We start from the raw sequence: 19,768 nt of genomic DNA, 5'->3' as shown, positions 1-19,768 counted from the left end.
GGGGAAGATATCGTCAATATTCATACCATCAGGCCCAACACCCCACCACCCCCCCCCCCCCCCCAAAAAAAAAAATCCAAATTGCATACCTATTTCATCAGAACTCTAAAATAATCCAAATCCCTAAAATCTCACGAATCCTTTGTACTCAATGCATTTTCTTTAATTCTCTGCATACTATTTGATGCTTGAATTATCAGTATGTTACCATCCTGGAAGTATTCAACCCCATAAATCGGCTTACAAGGTGAGCAGATCTAAGACCACATCAATTTCCATAGGAAACCAATGTGGGATCAGCCCCTCATAAGCTGATATGGGATCGTAACATATCAGCACGCTTCTGAACTTGACGTCCATGGCGGCCCACTCTGGATTAAGTAGCCCTTTCTAGGTGGCTCTAACTTTGCTCTAGGGTTTTTGCCTGGCGGCAGGTAGTCATTTTTTAGCGGCTCTCACTCTGGCACCAGGTCGCTCCTTCCGTGCGTGGGTTGGGGCTGAGGATCAGCTGCTCTGATTTTGCTGTTACGGTCTTGGAAGAACTTAACCTCATAAACCGGTTTATAAGGTGAGGGGATCCAAGACCACATCAATTTCCATAGGAGACCGATGTGGAATTAGCCCCCATAAACTGATATGGGATCGTAACACAATAAGAGCTCAAGAAGCAATCGCTTACAACATGAGCATTTTTTGTGAACATTAACAGTTAGAGCTCTACAAGACCTTGCTACTTTTAGGTTAATAATGAATGTCCATTGAACAATAGCCTCTTTAAGGTTAGTTTTCCTCAGAATCTTTGGGCTCTTCAGGTCCCAACCGTCAATAAATCTTCACATGCCACGGCTCTCTCATCTCCCCCCTCCGAACCCAAAAAAAAAAAAAAAATTTGATTTACAAAAATACTCAAATTAGTGAATCTCCTTCATCTTCCACATATAATCAGGTATTTTTGTTATTTTTGTTTAGTGCGTGGTTTTGTAGACCTAAACCTGATTTTGGTATTTTTGTTAAACTGCAACATTAAGTGGATAATTTTGTAAATTTAAACCTGATTTTAGATATTTTTATTAACTGAAAATTTGAGTGAATAGTTTTGTAAAAGGAAAACCCAAAAATGGGTAGTAATGTAATTTTCAGTAGGAGTTATTTGACACAAATTTGTAGGCACCATGACAGGCTTCATGGGCATGGACTGAAAAATGGTCATGCTCGAAAACCTTCCCCAAGATATATTTTTCACTCCTTTCCAGCCTTAGATTTCTTGCATCTTGCATGGTCCACATATGAAAGTCTTAATATGTGGCCTTGTTAGTTATTTTGCTGATCATGTGGGTATACTATTATCCTATGCTCAATGTGTAAATTTTTTGGGGGAAAAAGAACTCTTTTGATTGTTTGGCCAACACCAGTATTCGCATGTGTCTAATCTCTTTCATTGAAAAACGCATGTACCTCTTGTGTCAGAGAATAGAGATAGATATAGGGATCACTGGCGTGGGCCATGCTCCTAAACAGAGAAGCACGGCTGCTTTTTATGAAAAATAAAATGCACCTATAAAGAAATATATTTTATACAGGAGAAAATGTGAACATACGAGAAGTATATGACCAAATTTGTCTCTAAAATTCAACTGATAATGCAAATCTATACCATCAGAATTGCCACGTCACCTTTCCACACGACTTGAGCCTTCCTATCTAGGCCATGCAAAGAACAGAGAACCTGTTACCCATCAGAATCTTCTCTTGCAAAACTTCCTCGTTGTACCTCCATTCAGGTGACAGTAATATATCAAAAACTCCCTTGGGCATGCTTTTAGAGTCCCAATGAGTGGGACCCACCGCCATCAACTCCTTTCCCTCCCCCTCCTCTCTGGCTGTCACGGGCAGTGACCAGAAACCGTTTGTTGCCGTCCCCAGCCGTATTGCAGTCATTTTGAGAAGCTTGGGGGAGTTTTTAACCCAATACTTCTACTTTTATTGGCCAACTAACAAAATGAAGCTTTAAAATTTTTAGATCTACTAATAGGATGCAAGAGAAAGAAAACATCCAAAACTTTATACCAACTTAATGTAACATCCAAACCTTATCCCAACTTAATGTGATCGACTATATGGAGATTCCAAGCAAGGAGGACATGTTGTGATTAATTATAATAAGTGCCGATTATCAACCTGACACAGGTCAGCCACAAGCTTGTAATGACAGAATATAATAAGGTACCGATTGTCTACCTGACGTATCATATAGGTCAGTCCAACCAAAGCGTCCTACATGCATTACAACTATCCCTGTTAACCACCAAGACAATCCATCACCCAACCTACTTTTATGAAAGGATGAATGAGATAATGAATTTTTAACAGTTTCGCCAAGCACGAAAGTAATAACTCGAACATAAAACTCTGCATTAAAAACTAGATACGTAACACACAACTCTGCATTGAAAATTAGAAGCAACCCACAACTGACTACCAAGAAAGTAATTTGACATAAATCCAAAAATTTCACCTCTGACTATGAAATACAAATGCCCCCAACTATCACTGTTAAACATTAGTCCGATCCCAAAGGCCAACACAATAAGACTGAAATCTTATGATGTTATCCCAGGCTAATGCATCAAGAGCGTAGACTTGCTTTGAACACTTTAAGTTCTTCAAAGTAACAACGCTAGAGGCACTATCAGGCCACTTAAAGCTAGGAGCACATCGCCGACAGAAGGGACAAGACAACTGGTACACACCGTGAGGTGGATCGATTGATCAATCCCAAAGTGCAACTACGAGCTTTTAACTACAACAACTTAAATATACGATATTGGAGCTGAAATTATAGCGGCTGCTGGCACCAGACTTGCAAGAGAAAGCATGGACCACTAAGAGAGTGCATGCCAACAGAAGGATGCATATGTCAAAACTCGTGAGGTACTTGATCGAATTAGGTTCTGAAATTTGATAAACGTCTAATCCATTCCAGGTCTTCATTATCCAACGGTGAGCTCTGAACGCAAAGAAAATTGCGACTAACGGCAACAAAGCACAGTAATTTGAATTGGGAAGAAGAAGCAGAATCTAAAATTAAATGATTACCATTAATAATATTGACATATACAAGGAACAGCAGTATACATCATCTGTTCCATTCACAACCCCATGAAGAGGTATTTACACTGGGAGCCTTGGATGTACAAGGATGAGGGTGGATATACTATATACACATACTTTCTTGTGTTGTTATCCTCAGCAGACTTTATGATATCCAGACAGTTCTACAAAGCTTCATTCAGAAAATCGCCTCGTCTTTTGTCATGTCTGACAGCAGCAAACATTGTATTTGATCCAATCTCCTGTTTACAGTTGAGAATTTAGAGAAAAAATATAAGACAAAATTCCAAAGATCTTGTCGAACTTCTAGAAAATCGAAGTTTATATGTATAATGGATTTTAAATAACATAATAATTTTATTTGGACTTATAATGTGAGAGTTCTGTATGTGGGGAATAGAGAGAATATTTTCTCCCATCATCTACTTTTGTTTAATTATTTATTATGCTATATTTTCTCATTTATAATATCAACCATAAGAGTTCTAGTAATCTTCATGTTTTCCAATAATAACTCAACTCAATCAATTGGTGATCTATTCACAACACATTCCCTTTTTCCCCATCCAAAACTGTAAATCTCCACCTCTCCTATTTCAAATAAGGTATCTCATGGACAATACAAGTCAGTGCTGATGTCAAAAATTTTTAATGGAATATCAAATTTTTTGAATAAACACAAGAGACAATTCCATTTCCTACATATACTGAATATTTGAAGTAATTTTTCTTGCTTAAAAATAAAAATATTCTTTGATGTCTAACAAGTTATTCACAAAAAAAGAAAAAAAAAAAGAAGAAAAAAAAATGATTATAACGTTTCATAATTCTTCAGAGAAATAAGAAATCAAGGAGAGTATATAAACCATAAATTAAAGAGGTATGGATTGTTTGCTACCTTTCAAGTTGCATGTATAAGTCTGCTGATCATCTCCTGGATATCTCTAAGAGTAGAATGGTTTTGATAGAAAAATCACTGCTACCAGAGGCACTGAAATTCTGGACCTTGTGATTTGTTTAATCAAGTTGCATTGCTGCCGAAAGTTGAGCTCAGGGAAACCAACGTGGTGACTTGTTGGGGACTACTCCAAAGATATGCTCCTTCTGATGGGAGTACTTCAGAAGTTCCACGGGTAATTGGCGAATAAGGTTTTGGCACTTTGTTCTTCTTTATTCCCTGCATGACATTGTTAAAAAATAAAAAAATAAAATTCGTAAGCATCATCTCATTCTAAAGGAGGAATCTGGCTCAACCATCTCTCTCTTTTTTTCTTCTTCTTCTTCTTCTTCTTCTTCCCTTTTTTTTTTTTTTTTTAAGAAAAAAAACCTTTTTGATAGATAGCTCAGCTGTGTTTTTTGCATATGGCATGCATTCTAATCATTATGATGAGTATTTCTTCATCTTTTGCATCTCTTCTCATGGCTTTTCAATCATCATCTCTTGAACACTCATTTTCAGACTTTAAAAGCTAGAAAGTTTATATCTATCGGGTGCATGTGATGCTGGATCTGGTAGTTCGTTAACTAGCCAGTTCAACACTGCAATGTGTCCTAACATTCAAACTTAGGCCACATCATAGGTGTGAAACAGAACAAGCACGCCAAAAGAATTGGTCCGATGCATTTTCTAAACTAAGACAAAGGCAGAACAACTCAAGAACAACCCCATCTGTCCCTATGCTTGGATTCCAGGCAACCTTCTCTCAAATGACGCAATTTTTAGATCCCATATCAAAGGTATAAACAGTGGTTTGGAATCCCCCCCTCTTCTTTTTGAAAGAAACTGCATACCATATTTTTGTTATGCATGAAGAATACCAAGTAGTCAACCTGACTGACAAGTTTCTCTGTATTACACAGAAATGCAAGTGAATGAGAAGAGACAGAAAAAGAAAACTCCTACCTTTGAGTGGTTTGGTCCATAAGTGTTCATTGCTTGCTCTATTGAAGAATAAATTTCAAGAGCTTGCTGAGTTTCACGGCTGCATTTTATAACACGAGTGTGATCCTTCAACTCCATCGATCTTGTCTGCAAGTAGAGAATAAGTCGTGAAGGTGGCGAGCTTGAATGGTCTTTCTTTCCATGTGTCATTTCAACTGTCATGAGGTCATCCCATAAGACATCCCACAACACTGAGCATGGATCTCTTGCTGGACTGAACTTCCTCTGTGCCATTATGTTAGATGGTTGCTGGAACAAGCGACAGAACATTTTAGATAGGTCTCTCTCTCTCTCTCACTCATGGAAGTGGAAAGAGGGAGAGTAGAAGAGTACTTTCACTAATAACATACTAAACCAATGAATTTGGCTTACTTGTAATAATAAGACTCTTCGATGGGTGACCACAAGTATCTTTCCTTTTGGAAGTAAGAAGTGGTCTTCATAGGCATCAGACAGAGCAAACTTTCCCCGGACTTTAAAGAGATCAACCTGGCCAAAAAATGCACCAGACTCCGCCAATTGCAATATGACCTTCATTACAGAATCAAAGCAAGTTGATTCACAATTACTGCTCCATATTAAATATTGCCAAATGCAAGATGAAGGAATTCCAATAATAACTTTACATTAATTGTTTTGTACTGATGCTAAACTATACTGTCCTCCACAGTTTGCGGCTGAAGTGTCTAGACATAAAATTACCTTAATGGTTTCTAACCACATCAATAAAATTACATCTCAGTTTGCACTTTTTTCTTGGCCAATGAAAAAGAAAAAACGTTATTGAAATAAGTAATATCTAATGAATAAATAGGCTACGGAATTCTCATTCTTATAACCAGGCAAGAAATGTATGCACAGAGTGACAAGATTTTTCCTCTATGCCGCATTCAAGGTTGCGATCCATGGGTTTACATGCAGAAGCACTAAAAATGTCAAAAACTTCTGTTTCTCTGGGTAGGCCAAGAAAATTATCTGGTCTCTGATGTGTGCTTTGGCATATACAAATATAGAAACTACTCTTTTGGTGGTGTAGTTAAGTCCAAAAGAGTAGCTAAATGTTGGTGAAAAAAATGCACATACAGAAAATGAAGTGATTAAAGGTTTGGGCAGTTTGGCAAATTTGAATTCGTAACGGTAGGGCCCATCTGAGTCAACTTTAGTTAGAATTGGCCAATCTAATTATGACTTCAAATAATAATCAGCCATAATGATCCAGATGGGGATGGGTCAAGCCCCATAAATCCTTGATCTGGTTCCAGTCATCGTAGGAAAGAAAGTAGAGGTGGGCAAGTGGCAAAGACTAGGAATGACAGAATCGGATATGGCTATATTCATGGAACTTAGTAGATGATGTGATAATTGAATTTCTTTTGACAAGGTTTCGACATGTAGGATGAAGACTAACTAATGCACCAATATAGAGTAATATGGTGCAACTTGGAGATGTTAAAAGAACAAAATTTGAGACCAAAGGACTTCAGACATGAGCATAATCAGTGAATAGTAGATATGGCTATCAATAGAATGCAATGACACAAGGATTTGTTCGTAGGATAATACTTAGTGAGCTTGGGTTGAGAATAGTTTCAGGGTTTATTTTTCCTCAAGGACTAGTTATGAAGCCACTACAACCTGATATTATTAATTTTGGTATGAAAACCTGCCTTTCAGGTTTTGAGTTCCTTTGAGAACTTCCATGTCTTTCCATCGTAACTTCAACCAAAATGCCTTTCGTTTGGGCGGACAAAGACCCAAGGTAATGCAATGATTGAAGTCCTCTCCAGCACCATTTTCTTAGTGCATAGAGAGGAATAATTCTCCCCTGCAGCACCTCAAACACTGTTCACCTCTCTGACTAGTAGCTTTAAACAATACAAGGAAAGGAGAAGGTACATGGTTGCTATCCATTAACACAACTAAAAGGGAAGGGGGGGGGGTTACTGGTTAAAAACAATTAATACCTGACCCTGTGCTCTGTACTCATCATAGGGTCGGAGCAAATTATCCCCACTAATTACTCGGGGAAGCCTCCTGCGAAGTAGCTGTTCCTCCGAAGTTATAGCAGCTGCTATCTTCATTCTCATAGCATTTGCACCTTCAGTTGTTTTTGACAGGAGATCCAGGACCCCACTCATAGGCTGTGCAGCTACCCCAATTATTCCTTTACCTACACCCTGAACAAAACCCTCTACACCAGAAGATTTTGCACCTTCAAGAGGTTTTGTCAAAATTCCAGTGACCCCTCTGAACAGTCCTTTCGCTAGGGCTCCCCCTCCCCCTCTGATAACATCGCCAATGTCCTCCACGCTTTTGCTTTCCTGGAAGATCAAATTTTGAGTAAAGATATGTACCACAATCTAAAAGTGACATATGCAAAAAGTTTGATCCTCATATGATTCTCAACAATTCATTTGATGCACAATCCCCCTTCTTATTTGAGCTTACAGATCATTACTTGTTATAGCATGCAATAGTTCAAATAGCTACAACAATCTGATGAATGACGAGCTAATACCCAAGGTAGAGCCATTAGATCTGTGTGCAAGTCACAACCAGGAGTCATGGGTAGATAGTACTCATGGTCTACTATGCAAGAATTCAAGAATTATCAATAAGCAATGATTATTAATTTCTTTCTCTTTATGTCCAGAACCTGTCTCTGTCGGCTTTGGATGAACTTTTTATCCATTGATAAAGCAGCAACACCTTTGCTCATATGTCCAAGTGCACTGCTTGCATTTCCTAGTATATCAACTCCCGAGAGCAGTTGAAGAGGCTGACTGAGAAGATCCTTCTGGATGTTTGAAATAGCAGTACTAATAAGAGTACTCTGCCGCATCGACACATCTTCATAAAATCTTTGATTGATCCTGACCTGAAGGAAACAAATTATAAGAACAATGAGTATTAAGACAACCAGTCTCCGATCTTTACCACAATTATCTTCCTTTTTTTTTTTTTTCTTTTAAATTAGACAAGATAATACACAAGGAATCTTCAGAAAATGAATTAAGTTTAGCAAACTAGCATCGAATCTTTACCATTTCCAGATATGAATGAGAACACATGGAGAAAAGGGAGAAGCAGAAGTCACTCTTTTCAAGTTCCCAAGCTGTGTCAAGGAGGACCATGACTATGGTTCCAAAGGCAATGCCTTGTGCAAAGCACTAATTATCTTATGCACAAAATGAGAATAAAATAGCGAAATTGCAAGACAAACTTTCCACATAAAATGTAAATTATTCGACCGTTTTGACACATAGTGTGATAAGAGAATAGCAAGCAGGGTCACTTTTTTTATAGGTCCTACGGACCGATGCCTGCTGCTTCATCTGGGAGAAAGGAATCATAGATATGCCGGTCATTAGAAGGAAAAACCGCCATAAAAAGTATATCATCTGTAGCAAAATTATGAACGGGAGCTAGCAATCCGGACCGTATTGAAGAGGTTCCTGAGACAGCAGCATGGAAGAGACAATATTAAGAAGTGAGGTCCCGGAATTCAGAAGGGGTAGAATTACTGAATGAATACGAGCTGTGGCATTGAGTGAGCAGTTCAGGTCACAGGCACAGAGACCTCGCTCCATTGGTTTATCCTTAAGAGAAAGAGGTTACCAAACTATAAAACACTTAGATCTTCAAGCTGGGTCTAAAGAGATTGATTCCAAATCTGAAGAGAGAAGAAGCGCTAACGAATAACAAGGATTTTTTGGCTGAAGAAGGGAACAGGGAAATAAAGAGCCTATTTCCATGAAAGGAAGGAAGAGTGAACTATCGCATGCACTCGCTTACTATCTCAAAGGGATAAAGGTCTGGTTTTGCACACTAATTCAAACTAAAATTAACTGATTAAAACATCTCGTTCTCATGGTCAGATGAGCTCTTTCCATTCAATATCCCATTCCTGGTCGCATCTGTTCTATTCAGCCAATCCCTTGCCGCTTGTTTCACCCCGCCCTGCCTGGTCATCGGTCGTAACCTATCTTGAATCTGGAATTGAATCTGTGTCGGCATCTGTCCCATTGGCTCTTGAAGGGATTGGCTGATGAAAGACATCCCCAGAATGTCCCCCTTTCGTGCCTATCTCACTTGTTTACAGCTCTTATGGGTCTTTCAGCGCTGCTTCCACATGATGCAATATCTGGGCGTCCGAGACCTGCTCTCTTGCCCAAGCCTCATAGCATTCATATTCCAAGCACTAAGTATTCCCTGCCTGCAGATGCGTCAATCCGCCTATTTGTATCCTTTCCCTCGCATAGAGAGCTCTAGTAGTTCTTGGTAGGAGGGAACTAATATTGTATTTAGGGTTCATAGTTATTTGCTCTCTCGCTACACTAGAACTTAAGAAACTATCTTAGCCCAAAGTGAGGGATCACAATAAGAAGTTTCAAAGTAGGCAGTACTACGGTACCAGTCCACGATTACCATATCTATAACAACACTTCCCTACCCCCTGTCCACCAGTCTCCTTTCGGACTTCAGAAGCATTGAGTAAGGGAAGGCACGGGGGCAGGAAGATCTACTCATTCAAAGGGAAAGCGCACCCCTCTATTTATTCTCAAAAGAAGATTTAGTGGATTTACAGAGCCTCATGCCAGAGAGGGAAAGAAAAGAGGCCCACTATGAGAGGAGAGAGTGATTCAGCAGCTAACAAGCGCAGGTTTTTCATTGAATGAATGGTTATTCGGAGGAAAGGCAGATAAAAGATGGGATTGGCGACTTGTGGGTGGTACTAAAGCTTTGGGGTTAGAGGCCGGCTGCATTCCGTGATCAGCCAACCTGCTATTTATGAAAGGGAGTGTTGGGAAAGATATTCCCCAATGCCCGATCGATAGAGACCATCGCCATTGGAATAATTTTGTTTTAGCCTTGATTAGTGCTGCAGAGAACTTCTGTTCAAGAATTCTCAGTAGTAAAGGCTATCACGATTGTGCTCTTGAAACACTCGCAAATGAGTAGGCGTCCACCTAGCGGATAGAAAGCCCAAATCAATCCAGTATTCAAAAACCACAGGTTGGAGTGTGGGCAATATCAAACTGAAATTAGATACCAGAAAGTGGAGATTTGAGAGGAAAATAGACATACACAGGATACGAAAAGCAAAGATCTGACCTAATGGAAGGAGGAAAGAAGATGAAGATGAAGGATAACTGATTTCAAGAATCCCACTTGAATGATCTCAGACCTGGAATCCCACCAAGGACTCCCTAGAATCTCACCAGGCTTCTACTGAATCACCACAACAGAAAAGGAACTGAATCTCACAAAATCAAAAAGGCAAAAATTAGAATTCATGCAACTAAATCGTTGGGAATATGAATCACCAAAACTGTGGTGTTGCTTGACATGCAGCAAATCCTCTTGAAAGAGAGGGGTGCCTTTGGGAGCATGGACACAAGTGTTGCATGGAGTAATTAAAATAATATTTGGTCAGACATGGGATGTTCTTCTGAGGGAGAGAGAGACCTTCTAGGTTTCAGCCTAGGGTTTCGAATATTGATTGCTACAAAGCTCAAAGATTAAACTCAATTAATCAACTACTAGAGCGCGTTCCGAAATACATGATAACCAATAGAATTCAGGTTGTCATCGACTCGCTTGTAAGTCCCAATAATCTACCTTTATTGCTGGAAGGAGCATAGCTGACAACATCATGCTTTGCCATGAAACGGTCAGAGCTTTTAACCACAAATCCCATTCCGCTGCCGCCCTGCTCAAGATTGACATTTATAAGGCTTTTGATTCTATTCGTTGGGACTTCATCTCTACAGTCTTGCTTCAGATGTCCTTTCCCCTCTCCTTCATCCATTGGATTCTCTCTTGCATCTCCTCTCCTCGCTTCTCTGTTCTGGTCAATGGGAGTCCTACTGGATATTTTTCTTCTTCGATTGGAATCCATCAAGGCTGTCCTCTATCCCCATTCCTTTTCTCTCTCACACTTGAGGCTCTTTCCCGCTCCATTCAATCTTCTACTGACCAGCACCTCATTTCCTCCATCCCCGAGTGCAAGGGCCTTATGCTCACCCACCTTGCATTTGCTGACGATCTCATGATTTTCTCCAAGGCTGATCCTTCCTCTATCTCCAACATTATGTCTTCACTTCTCTTCGAATCCCTCTCTAGTCTTCGTACCAATCTCCTCAAATCCAGCCTTTTCATTTCTGGTGTTTCCGAAGCTTGCAGAGATCAACTCTAAGCCATCTCAGGTTTCTCGCTTGGATCTCTTCCGGTGAAATACCTGGGGCTTCCCTTTGTCCCTTCCAGGATTTATTCCCTCATTGCTGTCCTCTTCTTGATCTTTCAAGGAAGAGGCTCCAGCTTTGGAAAGGCAAACTTTTCTCGTATGTTGGTCAATTAGTTCTCATAAAATCGGTCCTCCAATCTTTGTATCTCTATTGGTCTGGCATCTTCATTCTCCTTCTACCACTTCTAAAAAAATTGACTCCCTTCATTGTTCCTTCCTTTAGAAAGGAATTGATTCTTCCAAATTCCTCTACCCTATGAGTTGGTCCAAGTTTTGTAGGCCCAAAGAGGGGGGAGGATTAGGAATCAAGCAAATTAGTGATGTCAATTTTGTTGGCATCTTGAAGCTCATTTGGAAAATTGCCTCTAAGCACAAAAACATTTGGGTTTCTTGGATCTACTCCTACCTTCTTAAAAATGATTCTCTCTGGACAGTCTCTCCTTCCTCGAATGCCTCTTGGATCTGGCACAAAATCCATAGCTATAGGCCTATTGCCATGTGCGATATTTCTTATTCCATTGGAGATGTGTCCTCTACCTCCCTGTGGATGGACCCCTGGCATCCTTCCGGTATCCTACTCTCTTACTTCTCCCAGATCCATCTACTCCACTGGGTTGAGTCGATTGGCCTCTGTCGCCTCCATTCTTTTAGATAATGGGTGGACCCCCTTCCACCTTCCCCCTGCTGATCTCTGGTCCTCCCTTCCCCTTATCCCTCCTAGTCATCGCAGTAGAGCAGATAAGGTTATCTAGCTTCCCTCTCCTGTGGGATTGTTCTCCTCTGCCTCTGCTTGGGATTTCATCTATTCTAAAGGACCCCTCGTGCCCTAGCATAAGACTATTTGGTTTAAAGGTCACACTCCGCGGCACAGCTTCACGGTGTGGCGTGCTATCTAATTGCCTCCCCACCCAGTTCTTTCTTATCGACCAGCATATTCAGGTTTCTCCCTCTTGTTGTCTTTGCTAGAATGGCACTAAAGATGTAGACATCTCTTCTTCTATTATCCCTTCGCCTCCTTTGTTTGGAGGGAGGTCCTCGATTCCTGCTGGCCGTCCTGCAAAAGGATCCTTTATTTGTCTAGAGAATGGATCAGGATTGACATGACCTATGGTGGGCCTAGCATCTGTGATTCCATGGGGAAGCTCGCTTTCAAAGCTGTGATCAACCATATTTGGATGGAGCATAATCTGCGTAGATGGACTTCCAACTCCAGGTCTTTCGACAAGATTTGGAAAGCCATCTACTTTGATGTCGCTCAGTTGCCTTCGTCGATTCTTAACTCCCCAAGGAAGAAACTTATTGTTGTCTCCTGGGGCCTCCCTCCCATAATCATCACCCCCCCCCCCCCACTTGATGTTTCCCTTCTTTAGATGGGCTCTTGCCCCCTGTGGTTTCCCTCCCCGTATATTGTTTCCTCCCCTGTATATTATTTCTGCTTTGGTAATGAATTTCTTTATTCACCCAAAATATGTATACATAAAATAAGGACCACCAAGACTATCCAAACATGAGTCCCTTTTAGTCAAAAAGAAAATTGCATTATACCCATTACCCACAACAACTAAAGGATCGCTAAGTTAACTTCTTCCTCACATGTGCAGGCCTATTAGGGCAACCAAAATATGGCACGAGAGTATAAAATGTAAGCTGGGTAACTGGATTTGGTTGTCTTGTCTTAGGCAACAAGAAATTCTTATTTTTTTTGTCTAGCCACCAATGTAACCACTACATCAACAAGAACTATTCCACTGATGCTGGTTCAGGGACTTCTTTTGTAGCAAAAACAGGTTGGGAATGATCAGCAATCCCCTCAACAAGGAAAGCCTGTGGATGGAGATGAAAGTATTGAAACACCAGATGATTTTAGAGGTCACACGGGGGAAAAGGAACTGATTGATCAAGTTCAAATAGTAAAATCACATTCACATCTCAAAGGGGCCGCAAGCCATGTACTGAGTTGGCAAAAAAATTGTCTGACATTTCTTTAAGGAGGTGCCTTTTCTTTTTATTACATTCCAAAAAATGGAGAAAAGGACAGAAAAAAAATGTAGGAAACAGGATAGGACCTGTGACTATTACAAAAGACAGATCAGGTGGACTTCTTGTATAGGAGCTGAAATTCAGGGGTCAAATCTTGTAGTGGGAGGAAAATACCAGGTATAGGATCTTCTGGGGGGGGGGCATTCCAGTGTTATGGGACCCCAAAACAAAGTGTCAACTAGATTTTCCTAACAGCATTTCAGAATCTATTCTGACGTAATTGAATTTCTTCATCTATCTAACAAAAAATGTCCTGCGTCCATAAAAAAAATTCTTTTACTTGAAGGATGTCAATGGTTATGGACCAAATGCAGTGAAGATGCGGAGAACTTTGGAATGCAGTTGAATAAACTATTAGCCAATGAGGTGGGGCTACATCTATCTGAGGATAAGATATTAATTTGAATTCTATCCAAATTTTATTCGGTCCTGTAAGTGTTTCTTGAAAGAAAGAGGAAAAAAAAAAAATGTATTCGTGCAAAACTACAAAAAAATAATGATATTCCAAGGGCCATATTTGGATTTTTTTTTTTTGCTTCTTCACGTTATTTTGATGTAGCTCAGATATGCTGATTAGAGCCTCATGATATTTTTGCATCTTGGCCACCAAAAAGGAAGGGGGCAACATATGGAAGGTTATACATTTTGCTGTTGTGGAGAATTTTTTTTTTTTTTTTCAGAATTTTAAATTTATATCTATATTAATTATAGAGGCCAGCATGCACATTGATCTGAACAGAACTTACTGGCATATTCTCTGTATTCCCCAATGCAGTCATCAGGGACAACCAAAATCCGAGTACACCCCTAGGCCGTTGAGTTGGTGACATAGCCATTGACAATTTGAATCGAACTCCAGAGATGCTAAGCACCCTGTATGTCCAGTAAATGGTTCTCAAAATTTAAAATTAACAGATGTATAAAAAAATATGACAGAATTACAAGAGAACATTCGTCATACCCAATTTGTATAATTGGATCAACTGAGACGGCAGTTGTTTGAGTGTCAGAAAATCTACTGAGATTTACTTGCTGGATCATTTCATGAAGGCGCCATATAATTGGTTCATGGATGTTTATCAAAAATGCAGTATTTACAGGACCCTGGTGGATTGGAAAAGTCACGATTAATTAGAAGCTAATTTTTTTTTTTCAGGTGTCAGTAAAAAGAATGATCTGAGCTGAGAAAAAAGTATCAGTCCCTACATGGAAACCAATATATGGGTATATACATAAATCTAGTGACCCATTTGATTGTGCTGTCAAAGACAGTTTCAAGATATAATCAGTTTGTTCTCCAACTTTCTGAGGCCTTAAGATAACGGGCATTGGTGTCAATGGCAACTGGTTATCCACTTGGATTGCATGCATCCTTAACTTGAACCTGTCATCCAAAATGAAATATGAATATTTATTGAAAAACATAATTACTCATTAGAACCCATGCCTGTGAACTGTGAAGTACCCGATGAATAAAAACAAACACCATTAGAAGCTCTGAAATTATTCCCAGGTAGGAGAGCTACACATATGCCAAGTTCATTCCTCATGTAGGTTGTTTCATAGACCAAGTTGCATTTGTTCAAAGAAAAACCTACCTACTTATTCCAGATCCCAAGCCAGTGGAATGTGACAGAAGAAGATTCTGCACTGAAAGATAGAGTATCTCCTCAGGAGTATGGTCAACAATGGATAACCCCAACTCTGCAAACTCAACAATGGCGTGAAATTCACAATCTGCCACAGAATGAGATTGTTGATATTGGAATTCAGACATATGAGACAAATATGATGAGGATCTTGTGGGCATAACTGCAGGCAGTCCATTTTCTGGCATCCAGTCACTAATTTTAACAACATTCATCTTCTCTTCTTTTAGAACAGTAATATGCAAAGCGCTAATAGGTCCATTAGATACATTGATTGGTTGGTGGTCAGCAACCTCATCAATATTATACTTCTCTGATTTTGATGGGTCAGCTCCATCCACCATGATTTCCAATAACCGTTGCCTACCAAGATCTTCCCATAAAAAGGAAGCTGCTGAATTAGGAAGAAGACACCACCAAGAATCACTGGTACCATCTACTTGTCGAAAACGTATAGGTAAAAACATTGACCGATTTTCAATCCTGTTGAGAACAGTTAAAGAGTTACCAAATGCAGATTGGTAAGGAATGCATAGTTAGTTACTGCCCCAAGAAAAAGAACTTTTGCATAGTCCCCAAAATTAATGAAACAATTGTGAAACAGGGATTGGATTTTGAACTTCACAGTTAATTAAACGAAACTTAGTGAGCTTTTTAAAATATACATTCTCCTTCAATTTCCTCCACATGTTCTCCTGATCAGCCGAAAAGGAAGTTCAAAACATTGAGAGCAAAATTATGGCTACAGTTTTACCTGTAAGGGCTTGACAACAATGAAGGGCGAAAAACAACTTCATAGTGTGAATGCTTTGTTCCACTTCGTACTTCAACTCTGACATACATATAGTCACTTCCGCTATCATTCTTCATAGAGACACACATCACACCCTCACTTCCAATGCTAAATGGCGTACTCCATTTGTATCCTTCCACACACACCTGAAATCAAGCCAAATGGTCCCCACAAGTCAAGTGATGATAAAGTACATGTATGAGGAAGAAAAAAACCATCTAGCCATTAATAAAGACAATACTTACGAACCTTCAACAGTTCAACTTTTGCCACGGATTGCCATTGAAATTGTTTTGGAGGATCATTAGGATGGATCAGTTCCACTGATTGAGTACCGCATTGCTGCAGTACAAGATTGCGACCAATCCTATTGATAAATACAGTCTGTGGTTGGAAATGGACAACCTGCAAAACACATAAATTTGGTGATTCAGACTATAGATGCATAGATCAGAAAGTATCAAGAAAAGCAATTCATAGCTTATTTACCATTTCTATAAGACAAGAACAGTTTGCGGAAGGGTTACAGTATTATTGAATCACAACTATTAGATTCAAGCTATGGAATCAAATCTATCAAGACCATATGTATGAGAGTTTACTTGATGTAGGAAAAACTTGGGCTATCAATTAACAAACATCTATGGTGTCCCATCCCCTTTTGGTCTTTTCACCTCGTCCTCTGCTTGGAATCATGTCCAATCTCCCGACCCTCTTGTCCCTTGGCGCAAAAATCATTTGGTTTAAATGCCACATCCCTTGCTATAGTTTCACTTCTTGGCACACCCTCTCCGGCTGCCTTTCCACCCAGGCCTTTCTCATATAACGCCTCATTCCTGTCCCGTCCTCCTGCTGCCTTTGTTGGAATGGTACGGAAGATGTTAACCATTTATTTATTTTTTCCTGCCCCTTCTTCACCATTTGGAAAGAAGTTCTCAGTCGTTGTTTGCCTTCCAGAAGGAGACTTCTCCCTTTCGGTCGAGAATGGATCTGGTTCAATATGACTTTTGTTGGCTCCACCATTTGCGACATTGTTGGAAGCTTGCTTTTTGCACCACCATCAAACATCTTAGGATGGAGCATAATCTTCGTAGATGGACTTCCAACTCCCGCTCTTATGATAAGATTTAGAATGCCATCTACTTTAACGTCTCCACCAAACTTGGTAGCCTCAAACGGGTCCATATTAGAGATTTCCTAGGAATAGACATATTGTTGTTGCTTGGGGCCTCACTGTTTCTATTTTAGACCCCCTCCATGATCGTTGTATCCCTAGTTCTTTAGCTTGATTGCTTAGTTTGTTTTGCCCCCTGTTTCATCTAGGGCTTTGTCCCTTGCGGCTTGATGCCTGCCCCCTCTTTCCCCTTTGTATATTCTTCCCCTTGTGTAATTTAATCGTTTGTTCATTAAAAAAAAATTCTATGGTGTTTATAAACTGTGGGCTTGCAAACAATAGCTATGAATTATAATTTTAAATACTAAATAAAATCACTTAGAACATAATTCAGATTCAGCACTTGAAATTCTGCAAAAAGAAGAAACAAATTCAAGTGGGTCTCATGCTAGATAACTACAAATGGAAGCTTAAGCTAGAGTCGAACATGTATTAATGCAGGAAAAGCACAAAAAGACCAAAATCTATTCAAATTTTTGTGATTTCAATCAACAATGTCATAAAGAATGAGTGAAAAGAAATAAATTTTGTAAATTTTGTGATAAAATGGAGTTCAATGGAATCCATCAATTTTGTGCAAGCCAATAAAATTAATAACAGATATAATCAACTTGTGATGAATCAATTCAAACTAATTCAACCATGGTTCGAAATCCAGAACCCATGAAAAAAAAGAGAACAGAGAGAGCGAGAGAAGAAGAGAGAACGAAATGATGGAGACAGAGAAGAGGGAGAGAGAGCTAGATTATGATGGGAATAGAATAACCCCTATCGTGGTCTAGCCTCATACTTATATAATATTTAGTCATCAACTCTTAGTAGGAATCCTACTAAGAGTTTAAATCTAATTACAATAAAGAGGGAATAACTAGAAAAGGAAAATAACAACTAAAAACAGATTACAACTAACATTATCCCATTATCCCACAGCAGACAACACTCTCCCTCAAGCTAGAGTATACATATATATATATATACATGGCATGTATCCCATGGCATGTATGAATGTATGTATGTATATACACAGAATGAAGGTCTCCCTGTGTACATACACACACCATGTGCACGCAAACCACACACACACCAACTCAAGCATGCCACTAGGCTCCAACTTGGAACAACGAGAATAGATATTAACAGCAGAACCGGTCTTGAACATATATATAGCAGTCGTAGAAGCCAGTGAGCACAGAGACCTTCATTCTGGTAGCAATACCAACTCAAGCACACCAATCATCAGCAACAATAATAGAGAAAAATCTGTGTTGAATAAATCTAGACAACAAAGAAAAAATAAGCGGCAGAGAATACCAGCCGTAATTCAAAATATCAAAGCACCAACATCATAAGCCTTTTTTAAGAAAGGAAAGTAGTAATATTCACAAAGAAGATAGATAAAAGTGCAGCATAGGTCACTGTGAACCACTGGAAAATGTGCAGTATAGGTTACCATGGACCACTGATAAAAGTGCAGCACAGGTTCTTGCGAACCACGGATAAAAGTGCAGCATAGGTTACTGAGGACCGATGGTAACAGCATAAGGTTACTGGAAACCACAAAACACAACATAAGGTTGCTGGGAACCACAAGTAATAGTATAAGGTTGCTGCAAACAACTATCTTTATAAGATAAATTATTGTTGAGGACACGAACAAGCAAATAATAATAATCTTCAACTGATGAGGGCGATAGGAGATCTACCATAGACTTAATAAACATATTGATTTGGTTGGTTATTCAGATGCACAGACTGGGCTGGTGTTAAGGGTGAAGGAGATCTACCACATGTTACTGTACATTTGTTGGTGGTAATCCTATCACACAGAAAAGTAAGAAGCAGGCACCTGTGGTAACATCTAGTGCTGAGGCCGAGTATAGAGCTATGGCTCATACTGCAGTCTGCAGCTGAGTTAATATAATTGAGATCACTTCTTCAAGAGTTTGGCTTTCAGGCTATTAAACCTATAAATGTATTTTGTGATAATCATGCTGCTATCTATATTGCCAACAATCTAGTTTTTCATGAGGACCAAACACATTGAGGTCGATTGCCACTTTGTGAGGGATGCAGTGATGAGGATATTGATTGCTACTTCGTCTTTTCCTTCTAAAAATCAATTGGATGATATGTTCACTAAGCCTTTGTATCATCCTATTTTGGGGAAGTTGTTCCAAGCTGGGCATGGGTGATGTAATTCTCCAACTTGAGGGGGAGTGCTAAGATTATATTTATTCTGTTCAGTATAACCACAGGTATTTAGTTGGTGTGGTTAAGGGCTTATGTGTAGTAGGGGTTATATTAAGGGCATACTTGTCCCTGTTTTTATTTCATTAATATAGATAGTCTGAACCCCACGGTTTTGTGTAATAGCGGTTATATTTAGGGGTATACTTGTCCCTGCTTTTATTTCATTTATATATATATATATATATATATATTCTGAAGCCCACAGTCGGGGTATTCTTCCCAACCGTGAGCAACAGTTCTTTCCACATGGCTTGCGGCTCTTCTCTCTCTCTCTTCTACGTTATTAGCACTGATTTCCTGTGTTTTATATTGTTTCAAAATTTAACAAGGGAAATGGAAAAAGGAAAAGGAAAAAGAACCCTGGGAAGGTTTTTTTTTTTTTTATTTTTAATTCGGATTCGGTCCGAATTTTTGATAAAATTCGAAAAAATTCGGTTCGGCCGAATAATTTGCGAATTATTCGGCCGAATTGATAACTATTAAAGAACCATTGGCCCTAAGTTTGGTCTTAAAAATCCATTTGCACCCAACTATCAACCAATGCTTTCATCTCATCGAGCAT

General features: G+C 39.4%; 1 protein-coding gene across 3 annotated transcripts in view; it reads right to left on the bottom strand.

The window, feature by feature from the left end:
• Nucleotides 1-3,074: 3,074 nt before the first annotated feature.
• Nucleotides 3,075-19,768, bottom strand: part of LOC122057714 — a 107,610-nt gene continuing 90,916 nt past the window's right edge. For 2 of the 3 annotated variants that reach the window (XM_042619931.1, XM_042619932.1), the window contains 12 exons: nt 16,032-16,187; nt 15,744-15,928; nt 14,939-15,472; nt 14,547-14,724; nt 14,302-14,444; nt 14,087-14,213; nt 7,710-7,931; nt 7,018-7,374; nt 5,426-5,584; nt 5,015-5,302; nt 4,010-4,288; nt 3,075-3,353 (listed from right to left, as the gene is read on the bottom strand). In XM_042619931.1, the coding sequence (XP_042475865.1) occupies nt 4,133-4,288; nt 5,015-5,302; nt 5,426-5,584; nt 7,018-7,374; nt 7,710-7,931; nt 14,087-14,213; nt 14,302-14,444; nt 14,547-14,724; nt 14,939-15,472; nt 15,744-15,928; nt 16,032-16,187 (2,505 nt within the window). In that variant the 3' untranslated portion in view covers nt 3,075-3,353; nt 4,010-4,132. Of the gene's footprint in view, nt 3,354-4,009; nt 4,289-5,014; nt 5,303-5,425; nt 5,585-7,017; nt 7,375-7,709; nt 7,932-14,086; nt 14,214-14,301; nt 14,445-14,546; nt 14,725-14,811; nt 15,473-15,743; nt 15,929-16,031; nt 16,188-19,768 lie in introns of those variants that run through there. The other variant, XM_042619933.1, reaches the window with a different exon arrangement.

The sequence above is a fragment of the Macadamia integrifolia genome, chromosome 12 (assembly GCF_013358625.1).
Source record: "Macadamia integrifolia cultivar HAES 741 chromosome 12, SCU_Mint_v3, whole genome shotgun sequence".
Taxonomy (NCBI): domain Eukaryota; kingdom Viridiplantae; phylum Streptophyta; class Magnoliopsida; order Proteales; family Proteaceae; genus Macadamia; species Macadamia integrifolia.
This window is presented reverse-complemented; position numbering and strand designations above follow the sequence as displayed.